Source organism: Episyrphus balteatus, chromosome 2 (genome assembly GCF_945859705.1).
Source record: "Episyrphus balteatus chromosome 2, idEpiBalt1.1, whole genome shotgun sequence".
NCBI classification, from domain to species: Eukaryota; Metazoa; Arthropoda; class Insecta; order Diptera; family Syrphidae; genus Episyrphus; species Episyrphus balteatus.
Window position 1 is genome coordinate 123,121,299 of NC_079135.1, and position 16,961 is coordinate 123,138,259.

General features: G+C 30.6%; 2 protein-coding genes across 5 annotated transcripts; one reads left to right on the forward strand and one right to left on the reverse strand.

The window, feature by feature from the left end:
- The first annotated feature begins 3,113 nt into the window (after positions 1-3,113).
- LOC129911882 (mitochondrial amidoxime reducing component 2-like) lies at positions 3,114-4,622 on the forward strand. Its single transcript, XM_055989873.1, has 4 exons — positions 3,114-3,227; positions 3,293-3,882; positions 3,947-4,236; positions 4,388-4,622. The coding sequence occupies exons 1-4, from the start codon at positions 3,221-3,223 to the stop codon at positions 4,503-4,505; spliced, it is 1,005 nt and encodes a 334-aa protein (XP_055845848.1). The 5' UTR covers positions 3,114-3,220; the 3' UTR covers positions 4,506-4,622.
- A 1,028-nt stretch (positions 4,623-5,650) lies between these two features.
- LOC129911883 (vesicle-associated membrane protein 7) lies at positions 5,651-14,996 on the reverse strand. Of its 4 annotated transcripts, none has more exons than XM_055989876.1 (6): positions 14,974-14,996; positions 12,557-12,632; positions 12,181-12,414; positions 11,884-12,112; positions 6,022-6,089; positions 5,652-5,948 (listed from the first exon to the last, which is right to left on the reverse strand). In XM_055989876.1, the coding sequence occupies exons 3-6, from the start codon at positions 12,382-12,384 to the stop codon at positions 5,784-5,786; spliced, it is 666 nt and encodes a 221-aa protein (XP_055845851.1). In that variant the 5' UTR covers positions 12,385-12,414; positions 12,557-12,632; positions 14,974-14,996; the 3' UTR covers positions 5,652-5,783. The 4 variants fall into 4 exon arrangements, with proteins under 4 accessions (XP_055845852.1, XP_055845851.1, XP_055845850.1 ...); XM_055989875.1 differs by having other exon boundaries at positions 14,971-14,992; XM_055989874.1 differs by lacking the exons at positions 5,652-5,948; positions 6,022-6,089 and adding exons at positions 8,481-8,789; positions 8,857-8,924 and having other exon boundaries at positions 14,971-14,992.
- Between the last annotated feature and the right edge of the window lie 1,965 nt (positions 14,997-16,961).

Consider the following 16,961-nt stretch of genomic DNA (forward strand, 5'->3'; position numbering starts at 1 on the left):
TTTTATAGGACAAAAATGTCCAAAGAGAAAAGAAGTAAACAAAAGCAAAATAGAAAATAGAAGTAAAAATTGATGGAAAGAGAAAATGATCATTTTTTTTTTCTGTCCCGTTCGAGTAAAATATTGTTTATAGTAAAAAAATGAGAACAAATAAATTGAAAACATTTATTAGCCACCTTAATTTTGTGACACATATTTAGAGCTAACCACTTGTTTGTTATTGAATTAGATTCAGTGAAGCATAATTGAAAAATAACTGACGCAACTTACCTATCTACTTTTTCATATAAATAGATATGCATGTCGGTCCAATGGTCGATGATAAAAAGCGAAGATATGAATCGGGAGATATATTAAACTATTTTTATTCAAATTTTGATAACTTATTTATTTAACCAGTTACAGGGCGTGCGCTGAATTTTTATTCTAGGGGATAAAACACGTTCTAGTACAAAAAAAAGTTCATTATACCTGCCTTCAAATAATTTTGAAGTGCAAAAACAAGCAAAATTATTACTTTTTAAAGCTTTACTGTAAACTGTAAGAACATTTTTGATATCTAGTAAAAACTGCATTTTTAATAAAACGGTAGCGTGATGCGTAAAACATAACAAATATTTCTAAAAAAAAAATAAGGTTTTTTTATAATAATTTTAAAAAATATGTATTACAGCTAATTTGAACTTGAACTTAGTTATAATTATCTTTTTGATGTGATATTCACACTAATTTATTTTGAATTAATTATATCACTACTATCACGTAACCTAAACATACTGTTGTAATAGTCTTATTTCATAATTTTACTTTATAATTTTGTATATATGTATTTTTGAATAATGAAATAAATAAAAATAAATTGAATGTTAATTAATTTAAGTAATTTACGATTATTTTATTTTAAACTTTATACGAAAATATCAAGTCAAATATATTAAATGTCACACCGGTAACGTTTTCTTGTCACCGCATTTTAGGAGGGAGCGGCCCACATGTTTCTATGACCCTATAGTTTTATACTTGGTTCCAATACCAATAGGCATATTACATTTAAAAAAAAAAAATTCTAAAATGCATATTTTTTCCCTGTCTCACCTTGTTACTGTTTTAAATTGACTTTATCGCTTAAAAAAAACACCCTTTATCCTTAAATAATTATGACACATTCGTACTAAGTTTCATTGGTCAACCACTTATTTTTAAATAGTAGGTATTCGTTTTTTAGGTTAAAGATTATTCAAAAACAAAAAATAATTGACTATTATTATTTACTAATAAATACGTCATAATTGTGTATCAAAGAGCCATAAAATTTACCAATCACAAAACTAACTTGAAAATCGTCCAAAACTAGAGATTTCTTAAAAAAAGGCATGGTACCACTTAAGAAAAAAAATATTACGTATACACCACAGTGAACTTATTTTTTAGGAATTCTTATCTTTCGATGAGTGAATTTAACTTTAAATCTGCGTTTAAATATAAGAAAAACCACTAAGATTATTCAAGAAGATGTTAATATGTACAATGTACATAGGTATTCCAATTTTCTAGATAACAGCATACAAGGCGTAAATTCTCAAAAAAATTAGAATAAAACTTCATTTTATTTTTTGCTCGAAAACTTAGATAGTGGAAAAATCACGTTGCTCAAAATTTTTTGGTTTCCTCGAATATTTTCTTTACAACTTAACACCTATTTGTTCATAAACTTGGTTGTCACATATTGATTGTTATATTTGATTTTATCGATATTCATGAACGTTTAAAATTATTTAAAATTAATCACCAAAGTTCCGAAACGTTTTTTCTAGTAAAAACCTTACCCATTTGAAAAGCTTAGTTTTTAAATACTATTTCATAAAGTCAAAACAAAAATTGACTAGAACTTAACTCAACTTTAAAATATTCACCTAAATTATATATTTAATCACACCGAACTATAATTTTTAATAAATATCATTAAAAAATCTGTGAGAGCTAAATTAATTAAGAATAAATTGCACGACAGGGTGGAACGTACCTTAAAAAGTGAACTTTAAAATAGTATAAAATTTAGTATACATAAAGTAAAAAAAATTATGCCAATTACTTTGAATTACAAAGAATTTTTACAAAAATGCCTAATTTTAAAAATCGTTTTAGGCGCTTTTTTTAAAAGTTTTTTTTTTTTAATTTTTTTCATTTTTTTTTGATAAGTTTAAGTAATTTTCTGAACGGAAATTTGATTAAATTAACTAAATTAGTTTGGATACGTCATTATTGTCAAATTTCAAAATTTCCTTGAGAATTTTAGAGATCGCATGGAGCAGACACAAAATTTCACTTCACATTAATGATTAAATAATATTAATTATAACGGATAATGCACTTTTCTCTCGTTTTTCATACAAATAAATTTAATTCTGCTACAGTAATTCTGTAATTAAAAACAATCAGCTGTAATGTTGAAAAAAAAAACTTTCCTAATTTTTTTGGGAAAAATTTCCTCTTTTGTACGGAAATTTTCACTGAAATCGGTCATTGTCATTTACGAGAAAGTCAGACATCAAGAAAACGGTTCCATAGTAAGTATCAATTATAACTATGACTAAACAAAAAATATAATCATATTTATGCAATGAATGATGAAATTATAGGTATTCGGTCGAGCAAAGTAGAATATAAGTGAAAATCTCACATGCCACTTGAAAAGTATATACTACTTTCGTCAAAGAAACTCGTCGGGAGCATTGCTAACCACCCTAACCAACTGATAATAGCCTTCTACGGCAAAATTCTTCATTAAAATTATTTGAAAAAAAAAAGTTCTATTTATCTCTTAAAAAAAAAAAAAAAGTTACGTATACACCACAGTGAACACATTTTTTTCGAATTACAGTATGATGATTTACAGGTTCTTTTTAATATATTTCTTGAATTGTGCATAAATAAAAGTTTTAAATTAGAGTCTTAAAAATTGAAAGTATTTTTAACTTAAAAAGAAGTTTGATCGAACAAAACGTGCATTTATTTTTTTTTCTTCAATTTTAATATTTTTTTATGAATCTTATAAACTCGTCCTAAGAAAAAGTTAAAGAGACATGCGCAATAAACTGGACAGATGAGTTTATTTCTGTTTTCTTCATAAAACAACTTTCGTATCAACAACTTATTTAGTTTTCATCATTTTTATCAGTCTGAAATCAGAATTCGCTGGGGAAGGTAGGAATAGCGTAAAATGACAAGTTGGTACATTATCAAAATATAGATAGCTAGTAGACTAATATAATTCTATTAAATTTTATTCAAGACTCCAGGATTTTAACTAGCATCGGAATTGGAGTTGGTGTATCAGTATTATCAGCTCTATCCTATTTCTACTACAAACGCTCAAAAAAAGAAGTCATTCCAACGAAATGGAAAAAAGTTGGCATTATTGATAAATTATATTTTATTCCAATAAAGTCATGTGGTCCGATTGAACTTGATGAAGCTGTTTGTGAGAATCTTGGCGTTCGAAAAGATGATATCAAAGATCGTGCTTTAATGGTAATTGAAGAAAATGGACAAGTAATTACTGCTCGAACTTATCCACAAATGTTCAAAATAATTCCCAAAATTTTAAGTCGCTCTGAATTGTTGCTTACTGCACCGGGAATGGAAGATCTTCGATTTGATTATTCGACTTTAGATACAAGTTCGAAAACTAGCTATATCAAAGGCTTTTTATATGGTTTCTACGCTGACGTATTGGAATGTGGAGAGGTTTATAATAAATGGTTTTCGGAGTATATTTTAGGAAAACCTGAGGGTTTACGTTTAGTTTATTATCCACATGAAATTGCAACAAGACCAATTGGTAGATTCTATAAAGAAGGCATTTATACTAAACAAGATACTGTAAGTATTTTGTATTTATAATTCAAAGATAACAATTGATTAAATTTGTTTTGAATTGATATAGGGTACATTCCAAGATATGTCAAGTTATCATCTGATTAATAATGTTTCGGTCGATGATTTGAATACACGTTTAAATCCAACTGACAAGGTGCCTTTATTGCAATTTAGGGCAAATTTCTATATCAAAAACACCGGTCAAGCCTACGATGAAGACCATTGGCAATGGGTTAAAATTGGTAATGAAGTTGTCTTTCGTAATATTGGACCTTGTTATCGATGCATTGTGCCAAATGTTAATCCTTATACATCAGAACGTCATCCTAATGGTGAACCATTGAAAACTTTGAAAAAGTAAGAAATTTTTTCTAAAATAATTGGTTTGATTATGAAATTCGAATCGAATCGTAAAGATTTGACTCAAACGCAAAGTATTCCATTTTATAATCAAGCCAAATTTTTAAGCTTATTAGCTTATTATTTTTAATTTAACTTATATTTTTAGATATCGAGTGATTCCTGGATCTAAATTTGATTCTCCTGGAATGGGTATACAGCTAGGTTTGAGAGTTGGCGGTAATGTGAAACAAGGAGATAGTGTTTATGCTCAAATCAGTTCTTAATATTCAATGCATTCTTTTTTTTAAATGAAAAAGCAATGTGTTCGAATTTCTTTTTCTTTTTTACAAAAAACTGTATAAAAGTTCTTGTAAGTAATCATCAAATCGAGAGACTAAGCAGTGAAACAATAAATAATAAGATGCATTGATTTTTCGTCAATACATTTTATTTTAGTTTGATAAATTCCACATCATTTTAATAAAAAATTAATTCAGCAAATTTTTTTTTTAGGAGATAAGTCTAAATACCAATAATCGTGAAATTTTGGCTTTTTAAACTGGTTTTCACTCAATGGTTTAATTTCAATTTTGCATCAAGATTTCGTCAAAATATGAACAGTTTAAGACGTGGTGTTCAACCCAATTACTTTAAATACTGCTAGAAACTTACTTTAGCGTACTGTAATTTAGTCTATAGGTCTAATGATGTATTTGGTTTCAAGCACTTTTGATGTTCCCTATATTGTTTGGTGATTTTGTATGTTAAGAGATTATGGGCAGTTTGGGACTTGTTTCGGCAATGGCGGTAGAAGATAAAAATTTTAAATTAAAATATATTCGGACTTATCATGAATTCCATTCGTAGCGGAAATTTTCTGCGATTCCCGAAAATACGGTTTTTATAAAATGTTTCATTACGAACGGATTCCGTCATGGTTTTTTCGGGAATTGTAGCAAATTTCCGATACGAATGGAATTCATGATAAGGCCGATTATGAAGTGTCGAAAATTATTCGTGGTCTATTATAAAAATGCACCAAACATTTTGAGACAGAAAATTTAATTTGTTATCAGTTATTGTAATAAGAATAACAAACAAAAAAACATGCTACATCTTGGCCATGTATGTTATTGTTTAATTATTTACTTTAATGCCTCATTGAAACCTCTTTTGTTTTTTTGTACGATACAAACAAAATCTTGTTTTACATCTAGATTTAATACTTCAAGTACATACAAATTGTCTTATTTCTTTAAAAAAAAAATGTATGTATTGTATACAGCCGTGTTGCCAGAGCCACCTATTTATCACCAAACAGGCTTTTGAACATTTCACTAGCTTCTTAGAATTTGCATTCCTGATTTATCAAAAATTGGCCCTTAGAAATTTTAATTTGATGATTTTAATAAAGTATTTTATAATTGTTTTGGTATTGATTTATTAGAATACTATGTATATGCTTTGTTTTTTTTTTTAATAATTTATCAACAAAAACATAAAAAAATAAGATATTAGTTTTTTTTATCACTTTCAATAACACACACTTCGGTCTGTACAGATTAATTTTTGTGAATGCAACTCTGCCAAGCAAGACCACCACATGAAATACTGATGATAACGTAGCTAACAAATACCATAATGACACCAATTATTATGTAGAATCGAATCTTTTTCCAGAACATTTGTCGTGCAAGATTTCTTGATTGTTGTCGGAATCCAACGGACTATAATTTAAATAAATAAGAATGTTATAAAAAAAAAACAACTTTAAAAGGAAACAATTTAAAGTTTACTCACAGTGTTTTCTAGGCGTTCAGTTTTATTAACAAGAAGTTCCAGCTTTTCACCTCGATCCTTAAGGCTGTCTATAAATACAAAATATATAAACATACATGTTTAAAAAAAAAAAAAAAAACGTAGAAACATAGGTAAGTCCTGAAACTGTAACCCAAGTTAAGGATCCGTGAACAAATAGAACTGGAAAATAAATTATCTAGTTTTTTGATTCTTTGAATGACTTAAACCTTTTAATAACTATGTAACATACATATGTATGTACTTCGAAAACGCAAGATAATGGCAGTTAAATTAAATATTTTCCAACTCACTGGCCCTTAAGAAACTTACATAAGACCTATTTTAAATCTACATTATGCACAAACGTAAATGTTAAATCCTGTAAATATTACGTAAATCACCCTAAATCTAAGTGAAAACATAACATAGAACTATTGGCGAAAAAATTTTAAACGATTTATTAAAAACTACTTTTAAACAAAGTAACTTACTAAAACGGCTCTTGCATTTTACTAAATCGTTTCATATTTGGGCCATTGTCTTTTAACTTGGTGATTAAGTGCTTTTATAAACTACTCAACTAATTTCAAAAAAAAAAAAAAAAAAAAAACAATTTTAATTAATGCAGTATTAGCAGTGTTTTATTCAAACTTAGTACTGAAATGAGAAAACATTTTACACTGTTAACAACAACAAATTTCTTTTATTTATTTTATTACTAATTCCCTGTTGTTGAAGGGTCAAATATGTGTAAGTTTAGAAAACAAATTTGTCTGTAACCACAACAAAATAATACTTATTCATCTTAAGTTCCAACAATTAAATCTTTACTTCCTCTAGTAAAGTCGAGAAATTAAGGTGAAAAGTATTGGCATATAGAAGAAGGTGACCAATAAAGCCCGATTTAAAAATAAACATTCATAGTTCAAAAAATTAAATGATCAAATTGTCATTAATTCAAAGAATACTTTTGTTTACACATGCATAATTTTACTGAGCTAGCAATAAAACACTGCTAAGACAAAAAAATCATTTTTGGATTTTTAAATAAAAACTCAACATTATTTTTGTTTTGAAAACTCAACTCTTTGGAAAATGGATTATAAATTAATAATTAAATATAATAGTAAATAATATACCCTCTTCTTAACGAGAGGCAGTCAGTATCCCTGAAGAATCTAGTTGGTAATAGACTGGATTCGAACTCAGACTTGTGTGGATCAATACAGTAATACAGTAAAAAAAAATGTAAAAGAAAATGAAATGGAAAATTTCACAAACTACCTTAAACCCTCATTTTACCTCTATAAAAATAATCTTTAAGAATAAAGACTTACAGACATTTCAAAATTTTCCGGAAGTATAATAACTTGCACACAATCCCTATTATTCATGCTTTTTAAAGCTTCAAGGCAAAGTACGAAACGTATAGTTTCATCGTACTTCGCAATAACAAATTTTGAGGCGGAAGAAGTATTGAAAATAGTTTTTTTCCAATTTCAACAAATTATCAAAGAGAACATTCTATAGGTCTTTATAAAATTGTCTGTGCGTAAATTCTGAGAACTAAAGATTTTTAGAAAAGTTGAATTTCAAAGTTATACGAAAAAAACAGCTTTAGGGGGCAGTGAAGCTATCATTGAAATGCATCATTGAAAAATTTTATTTCCATTTTCAAGACAGTGAAGCAAGCAATAAGTGTTATAATGATTTTCATTAAGACTTTTTTAAAATACAATTTTATCATTTCACTGATTATTGAAATTTTCAATGATCAGTGAAACGATAATATTGTATTTTAAAAAATATGTTATAACTTATAATTATTATTTTCATGTATTATGTTGTTACCCTTTATCACCACTTCAGTTTTAAAAACGCAAATAAAAATGTTCAGTTGGAGTTTTTACCTCTTGTTTGAATTTTTATACTTAGATGAAATAAAAAGAAGAAATGGTTTCCCAATAAATAATACAAATTCCAAACAACAAGATTTAACAATTTTTGTAAATAAATTTATTTAATATTACGAATATATATTACTTGCATCAATTTTTATAATTCTAATTCGATGCAAGATTTATGTACTAAAAATAAATCGCGTAATTTTTGTTTTTAATTATTAAAATCTTAAGACATTTTTTTTTTTTTTTTGAGAATTTCTTTTAAAGATTATACACGTTTGCTTGTTTTGATGTTCATAATAAATGAATCACGCGTGAACAATAAATAATATATATTTTTTTTTACCTTCCCCGTAAGTCTTTTAAACTACATAATAGAAAAACATAAAATATGTATGTAAAATTATTACTTTAGTCCTTGTACCAGTTTGGATAATATTTTAATAATCAGAGAAGGATTCACAAATAGCTTTCACTAAAATCTAGTTAGAATAATATTTTGTTTGTTTTTCTTTTTGATTTTGTCTTTTTTGTTTACTTTCTTATATTTTGTTGAATTTTTCCTTAGTTCATTTGATTAACTATTATTTATTTTGCTGGATTTAAGATAGCAACAACAATAAATAGAAAATAAGAGAAAAATAAAATATATTTGTATCACTTTTAGACAAACATTCAAAGACTCGGTTTGTAAGTAGTTTAATTGTTGTGGATACATGTCTGCCAAGCAAGACCGCCGCATGCCATGCTGATGATAACGTAGATAACAAAAACAATAATGACACCAACTACTACGTAAAGTCGAATATTTTTCCAGAACATCTTTCGAGCTAGACTGCGTGATGCATTGCGGAATGATACAGACTATAAAATAAGACGAGTGTTAAGGAAAAAAACTAAATGTACGAATGTGTTTATGAATATTCATTACATTGTTGTCTAAATGTTCGGCTTTATTGACCAGAAGTTCCAGCTTCTCTCCTCGGTCCTTAAGGCTGTCTGTTTGAAAAAATAGTAATGAAAACGTCAGAAACGTTAAGGGATTGAATTCATTTCAATTTTAATTGTTTTAAATTATTTGAGAAAAATTAAAAAAAAAAAATAAAACAAAAAAAATAATTAAAATCAATAAAACAAGTGCATAAATATTATTGCATATTATATCAATTTTTCACAAATTATTGCGTTGCTTTCATTGATTTTTGATCAAACAGATAGAATTGGTTTGAACGTGCTTTTAGTACCCATTTCTGATACGTCCACAACTATTCACACTAGATTGAAGGATTAAATCGAAAGCAAGTGTGCATGTGAAATGCATTTGTAATGTACGTGGCTACACGAGGACTGCCCAGTCCAAAACTCTTGCATCAAAATCCAAACCAGAAACCGAGCCAATGCAAAATTAATTTTTGTTCTAAAGGATAATTTTTATTTAGAATGTTGTTACAACAATCATTTAAATTTATATGCAGGACAGTGCCCGTTTTTTTTATATCTTTGCGATTATTAATTTATGCCCTTTACCAGATGCATCATATAACTTACAAAATGGAGCTCCAACCCAATACGGACATGAGTTTAAAAATTGTGATGAAGCTCAAGGTAATTTTTGGATAGGAAGACATGTACCAATTCAATGGCCTGAAAGAATTCCCAAATTCTTTGTTTCGACTTTTTTAATCGAGAAGAATGAAAGACATTGCATAATTGACATTAATAGCAAATCTTTTAGAACAAGAAGAGTGGGTTCTCGAACCGTCATCAAAAGAGGCATCAGTAAGAATCAATTAATATTCATTAATATGCATTCAAAACTAGTTTGTTATAGCTACATTTTCAATAAAAATTATTTTAGCAGCAAGCATTAATTTTTCATATTTTTAGTTTTTTTAAGTTTTAAGATTAAAGTACATAACCTGGTGTATTACCACGAGTGTGTTAACCACGAGTTTCTCGAAAAAAATTGGACTTAAAGTCAAAAATCATAACAGGTAAGAAAAATGGAACAATCCTTAAAAATTAATATCTGAACAATCAAATAAGATATCAACATTTTCGAAATGCAGTCAAAAAGAATAACATTTCTCCTAAGATTAAAGTGCTTAACAAAGTTTTTCCCATTAGCATTAAGAGAAAAATTATCAACATACTTTAGTAAAACAAAGTTGGTAAGCGTTTTCTTGACCATCAAAAAGTGGTATCAATTTGTTAGATAGAGCGTTACTATAGAACAATTTTATTCTAAGAATATATCCAAGAATCACCCCTTAAATTTTCCTTATATCGTGCTTCAAGTATAAAATCTCATCTCATTTAAGGAAGAATTACACACGAGAATTGTATCACAAAATCATAGTCAGCTATTACACGGAGACCCAAGAGGCGCGAATCTATTTCCGAATTTTCTTGGCCTCTTGCGTCTTGGTGTAATAGCTTAATTTTTTTTGAGCTGATCAATTTGTTGGTATATTTACTTTGTCAAAAAAAATGTTCTTGCGGCAATCTTTAAATTAACATCTAAAGTACCACGTGTAATTGTTGACGAGATGGTTGGCCCTCAAGTACCAAAATGGCGGACGATCAAATTTCGTCCTAGATCAGTTTGACCCAATTGTGATCCAATTTAACCCAGTTGAAAAAATAAGTATAACAATACATATGTAGTTGGTTTGAAAGCTGAAAATTCAGCGACTAGGATGGTTGGGTCATGTGCACCGTATGAACACCGACGCGTCGCACCAGCCCGTGGAGTTATCGTATACAACCTCGATGGATACCGTGAAAGACAAAGACCTTATCTTAGTTTGCGCTCTCAATTAGAAAACAACCTCAACCACCTTTATGTTCGCATCTGGAGAAAAGTAGCTGGGCACTGAACTGTCTAGCTGACATCCACTCTAGAAAATCAATGCTAATTCGGTTCAGCACAAGTGTTCAAAATTTTGTCTTGCAAGACTTGCATTGCAACAACTTTTTGAAAGAAACATTGTTCGACTACTATTTTGTTTTATGTTCGAGAAGGGCGAATGGAAAGCTGTAACAAGATGTGAATGTAGTCCAAAAACAAAAGCATGCAGACTAAATTTGCATTCGAATCCCAGCTTTAAGCAAAGAAGATCGCACTTTTATTTTAGCGAAAGTGAATCCCAAAATGCTGGGTCTAGACAACTGGAGTAATTACGCTAGCAATACGAAAAAGAGCCGCCTTTTGTTTCAGTCTGAGACCCTTGATAGATTGAAAGCCTTTTAAGGAAAGTAAATCAAATGGAAGTAGGTGCTCTCGTTGTTTAAGTGCAAAGTACAATAAAATAGCTTAATAAATAAACTTTTGGTGATTATACTGTTACTTCTCATTAAGTAAATTTAAGTATTAATCTTCGGACAAATTTAACTATCAGTCAAAGTAATTGTTTTATTCGCATTCACGTCACAAGGCCTACAATCTCAGACCCTCGAATAATAAAAAGATCAACAAAAATTAGGCATTAAAAAATGTGATAATTTTTCTCTGACTCATAATAGCCTATTTACTTAACAACAACGAAGGGGCATTGTCAAATGAATAAATAAAAAATACCGCAGGTCATTTTAAAAATAAAAAAAATTAGAATTGGTCTCTTATCAACATTGGAATATTTTCCATTTCTTTACTAAAATAAAAGCCTCAATTTGATTTGATATCAATCTCTATGTTGACAATGAAACTATTATTATTTTCCCGAAACTTTAAACCAAACCAATGTTTATTATACTTTTTAATCTGTGTGCATATCGATCAAAGAAAAAACCACAAAACAGTTTCCTAGAGAAACATAAGCTTCTTAAAGTGGTAAATGGATGTGTGACATAGATGAACTGAATATGGAACAAAAAGTAGTTACTACCCTTTACCACAAGCTACCTACTTTCTAAAAAAACAACAACAAATAAATAGTCGACTTATTGAAGAACTTACCAATATTTTTAACCATAATATGTTTGAGTTCATCAATTTGTCCATGAACTCTCGATATAGCATCGACCTCTCTTGACTGACTGAAAAATACCATTTGCTCAGCCAGAACCTTGGAAAATTCTGAATTCATGGCATAGGCAATGGCCGTGGCAACAGTCAAGCCATAAGTTTGAATGAATTTCTGTTTAATATCGGCCAAAAATAAGAATGCTCTTGTTCGTTCAAATTCCTACAAAAAAACAAAAACAAATTCAAAGTAAAGAAATATACAAATTCATTCAAGTGTCTTTTTCTTACATCGTCCGTAATGCACATATAGATGATTTTATTTTCACAATTATAATGAATCAAGTAATTTCCATGGGAATAAGTTAATTTGTGATTCTCGAGGGATATTTTGGACATAATTTGTTCAGTGACTTCGGCAAAATTACCAACACATTCGGCAAATTTGGCCAGAACGGTTGTTCCTCGTGAGATGACGCTGTACAAGATCGGCATTGTGAGACTTAAAAATAAACACTATCTAGCCTAAAAGAAGAACAAACGAATCAAGAACGAAGAATAAATATAAACTTTTATTTTTGTAATCAGAGAACTCTTGAAAATAACGCACTGATAAAATGGAAGTCACTTCGATGACTGGAGCTTGTTATTGTATTATATTACTCACCGAGGGATGAGAAATTATAAAGTATTGAAATAATACGACGACGACAACGACGAGACCAATAAATTCTTTGTTTAGATTTTTGAAGTTATACTTCTTATGGGAGGGTGAGTATGAAAATTTGCTTTTTGACAAGAATGTCAAAGGGATTATGACGCGATCACCCTGGGTAGCAGGGCTGTCTTTTCACCTTTAGAGTAGGCAGTACTTTAGTATTTAAAAATGCAGTACGCCGCAGTACGGCAAACATAAAACACACAACACGTTGCAAGTTACATGTTTCATGTGGCAGGTTGCATGTGGCAAGTTGTATGTGGCAAGTTGCATGTGGCAAGTTGCATGTGGCAAGTTGTATGTGGCAAGTTGCGTGTGGCAAGTTGCATGTGGCAAGCTGCGTGTGGCAAGTTCTAGTGGGAAGTTGTATGTGACAAGTTCCATGTGGTAATTTCCATGTAGCAAGTTGCCAGGGTTGCAAAAAGCTCACATTTCAGCTGAGCTCACAGCTCAGCTCAAATTTGAGCTAGGTACCATAGCTCAGCTCATTTGAGCTGAGCTGAAAGTGAGCGCCCCAACTTCCAACGCCTATATCTCGGAATTTTGAAGAAAATGGAAAAAAAATTTTTGATGCCAAAAGGTAGCGGGGACTCTTAACATACATTTGGGTACACCTCTCATCCCTGTAGGTCCACGCGTTCTCAAACCGGGAGAACTTAAAAGTAAAAAAAAAAATACGCACGATTCTGAAAAAATAGGCATGATGTGGCGGTTTAACATGGAAGGCGATTTTTTAAAAATCTGACAATGTGCAAAGCGTAGGCCCATGACACAAGCTATCATTTGGCATCACTCCCAAAAATTGCTCTCAAACGGTTTAGCTTCCAGGAGCGTTCAAAGATTCGGGGATTTTTCGAAACAAAATTTTACCCCAACTTTCAAAGGCGATTTTCTCGGAATTTTGAAAAAAATCGAAAAACCGGATTATACCACTATCGGGTAGCTGAGAATATAAGCTTTCATATGGCACCACTCCCCTGTCTCTAGATCAAAGCGTTCGAACGCCTATATCGCGGAATTTTGAAGAAAATGAAAAAAAAATTTTGATGCCAAAAGGTAGCGGGGACTCTAACCTACATTTGGGTACAACTCCCATCCCTGTAGGTCCACGCGTTCTCAAACCGGGAGAACTTAAAAGTAAAAAAAAAATTAGGCACGATTCTGATAAAATAGGCATGATGTGGCGGTTTAACATGGAAGGCGATTTTTTTAAAATCTGATAATGTGCAAAGCGTAGGCCCATGACACAAGCTATCATTTGGCATCACTCCCAAAAATTGCTCTCAAACGGTTTAGCTTCCAGGAGCGTTCAAAGATTCGGGGATTTTTCGAAAAAAAATTTTACCCCAACTTTCAAAGGCGATTTTCTCGGAATTTTGAATAAAATCGAAAAACCGGATTATACCACTATCAGGTAGCTGAGAATATAAGCTTTTATATGGCACCACTTCCCTGTCTCTAGATCAAAGCGTTCAGCTCCCAGAAGTTTTTTCGCGCCCCCAACTTCCAACGCCTATATCGCGGAATTTTGAAGAAAATGAAAATAAAATTTTTGATGCCAAAAGGTAGCAGGGACTCTAACCTACATTTGGGTACAACTCCCATCCCTGTAGGTCCAAGCGTTCTCAAACCGGGAGAACTTAAAATTAAAAAGAAATAGGCACGATTCTGAAAAAAAAGGCATGATGTGGCGGTTTAACGTGGAAGGCGATTTTTTAAAAATCTGATAATGTGCAAAGCGTAGGCCCATGACACAAGCTATCATTTGGCATCACTCCCAAAAATTGCTCTCAAGCGGTTTAGCTTCCAGGAGCGTTCAAAGATTCGGGGATTTTTCGAAAAAAAAAAATTACCCCAACTTTCAAACGCGATTTTCTCGGAATTTTGAAAAAAGTCGAAAAACCGGATTATACCGGAATTCAAATGAGCTGAGCTATGGTACATAGCTCAAAAGTGTGCTAGCTCAAAATTTGAGCTGAGCTGTGAGCTGAGCTCAGCTAACTTTTGAGCTTTGTAGCAACCCTGCAAGTTCCATATTGCTACTACTTGTGCTGAAGCACACACAATTCTCATAAAATTACCATATCGCACATTTTATGCGCAATTCATTTACTTTCGTTAACCATCAACCGTACGTTCTGAACCGCACAACATGAGTAAATTTCACAGAATAAATTGAAAACTACATGGACGCAAGGAGGATGAAAGAATTAATTTATTGTTCACTTGATAAAAATGTAAAAAAAACTAAGTGTGGATTATTTACTTCATAATAGAAATTAAAAATATCAAATAAAATTAATTTACATAATACTGAATGAGAAGTATAACTTCAGTCGCGTGTACATGTGTACACACACTCTTTTTTTTTGTGTAAATCAACAGCTCAGTTTTTCAATGATAGAGGAGGAGTTTTTTACTTTTGATTTTTCCACTTCAATTGTTTTCTTTTTTTTAGATTGTTGATTAATTTTACATTATTTATTTTTATCGAAATGGACGGCCGAATGAATTTTATTTTTAATAAAAGCAAAAATTCGCAAAAGAAATTTTCTTCTTTTTTTCACAAGAAAAATGTCGAAATGTCAACACAGAACCACAGAGAAGAAGGATGACATTTCACTTGTAGGTTTTCTGTCAATGACTTGTCAAAAATTTAAGGGTGAGTGTAGTAGTACAGTTCGAACAGTTTTTTATTTTGTAAAACATGGATATAAAAATAAAATCAAATTTTGGCGACAAAGCGACACGGCGACAAGGCGATATGGCAACAAGGTGACAAGGCGACAATTTATTTTTAGTGGAGTTAAATTAGATTTATACCTCGGAATCCAGGGAAAGTCGATGAATTTGTAAAACGAGTACAGGGCTGCATTATTAAAAGATTAAATAAGAAAGTTAAACAAAATATTTCACCACTCTCGACTACAACAATTTTTAAGGACCGTTTACAAAAAAATATGTCTCATTTTAGATTTTGCTCAAACTTTGTAGGGATGTTCTCTAGGACTGCAAGGAAGCAAATTCATGATGATTTAGTTTTAAGTTGCGTGGTTTCCCCGCTACCCGCATTCGAACTTTTGGAAAACGTCATTTTCATGTTACTATAGTTTGGCATCTATCAAATATATCTTTTTGTTTGAAACGGCATTTTTAAGCTTAAGAATAGTTATTTTTGAATAAATATTAAAAAATTATGTATTATCACTGAATTAAAAACAATTTTTGAAAAACTGATAATTTTACTAATTTTTCATGGTTTTTGACTGGCTCCAGAACCCTGGCTATTGTGTATATGTACGCACGGAGAAAAAATAAGGTGTGGTATTTTTGGTACATTTAACTTTAATGTAAAGAAATGTTTGACTGTTAGCAGTCGAATTGTTTTTTCCTGAACACCGTTTATTTTTAATAAATATGATTTAAAATCATGAAAATATAAAAAAAATATAAAAACCAGCATAAAAGTGTTCATATATGCGTTTCGCCCCGATGTAATGGTTGGGCTCATCAGAAGATGACCATTACACCTTGTATTGACGCATATTTTCCCGAATAAATCGAGACTCCATATAATCCGAGCTGCATAGAGCAACTGCGAATTATATAGTTGCTACAAGTCTTCAAAGAAGATAAATTGTAGCTATTTTTATTTCCTTGCTATGGCACTGAAGAAATATTTGACTGTTAGCAGTCGAATTGTTTTTTCCTGAACACCGTTTATTTTTAATAAATATGATTTAAAATCATGAAAATATAAAAAAATATAAAAACCAGCATAAAAGTGTTCATATATGCGTTTCGCCCCGATGTAATGGTTTATCTTCTTTGAAGACTTGTAGCAACTATATAATTCGCAGTTGCTCTATGCAGCTCGGATTATATGGAGTCTCGATTTATTCGTTAAAATATGCGTCAAGACAAGGTGTAATGGTCATCTTCTGATGAGCCCAACCATTACATCGGGGCGAAACGCATATATGAACACTTTTATGCTGGTTTTTATATTTTTTTATATTTTCATGATTTTAAATCATATTTATTAAAAATAAACGGTGTTCAGGAAAAAACAATTCGACTGCTAACAGTCAAATATTTCTTCAGTGCCATAGCAAGGAAATAAAAATAGCTACAATTTATCTTCTTTGAAGACTTGTAGCAACTATATAATTCGCAGTTGCTCTATGCAGCTCGGATTATATGGAGTCTCGATTTATTCGGGAAAATATGCGTCAAGACAAGGTGTAATGGTCATCTTCTGATGAGCCCAACCATTACATCGGGGCGAAACGCATATATGAACACTTTTATGCTGGTTTTTATATTTTTTTATATTTTCATGATTTTAAATCAT

Bases quoted from the DNA above. Each gene is read 5' to 3' on its own strand.
- LOC129911882 (XM_055989873.1), top strand. The intron at 3,883-3,946 runs GTAAGTATTTTG...GAATTGATATAG, and splicing joins TTTATACTAAACAAGATACT to GGTACATTCCAAGATATGTC. The intron at 4,237-4,387 runs GTAAGAAATTTT...TTATATTTTTAG, and splicing joins CCATTGAAAACTTTGAAAAA to ATATCGAGTGATTCCTGGAT.
- LOC129911883 (XM_055989877.1), bottom strand. From the start codon at position 12,384: ATGCCGATCTTGTACAGCGTCATCTCACGAGGAACAACCGTTCTGGCC. The intron at 12,113-12,180 runs GTAAGAAAAAGA...GTTTTTTTGTAG, and splicing joins ATATGTGCATTACGGACGAT to GAATTTGAACGAACAAGAGC. The intron at 5,949-6,021 runs GTGAGTAAACTT...TTTAAATTATAG, and splicing joins CTGAACGCCTAGAAAACACT to TCCGTTGGATTCCGACAACA.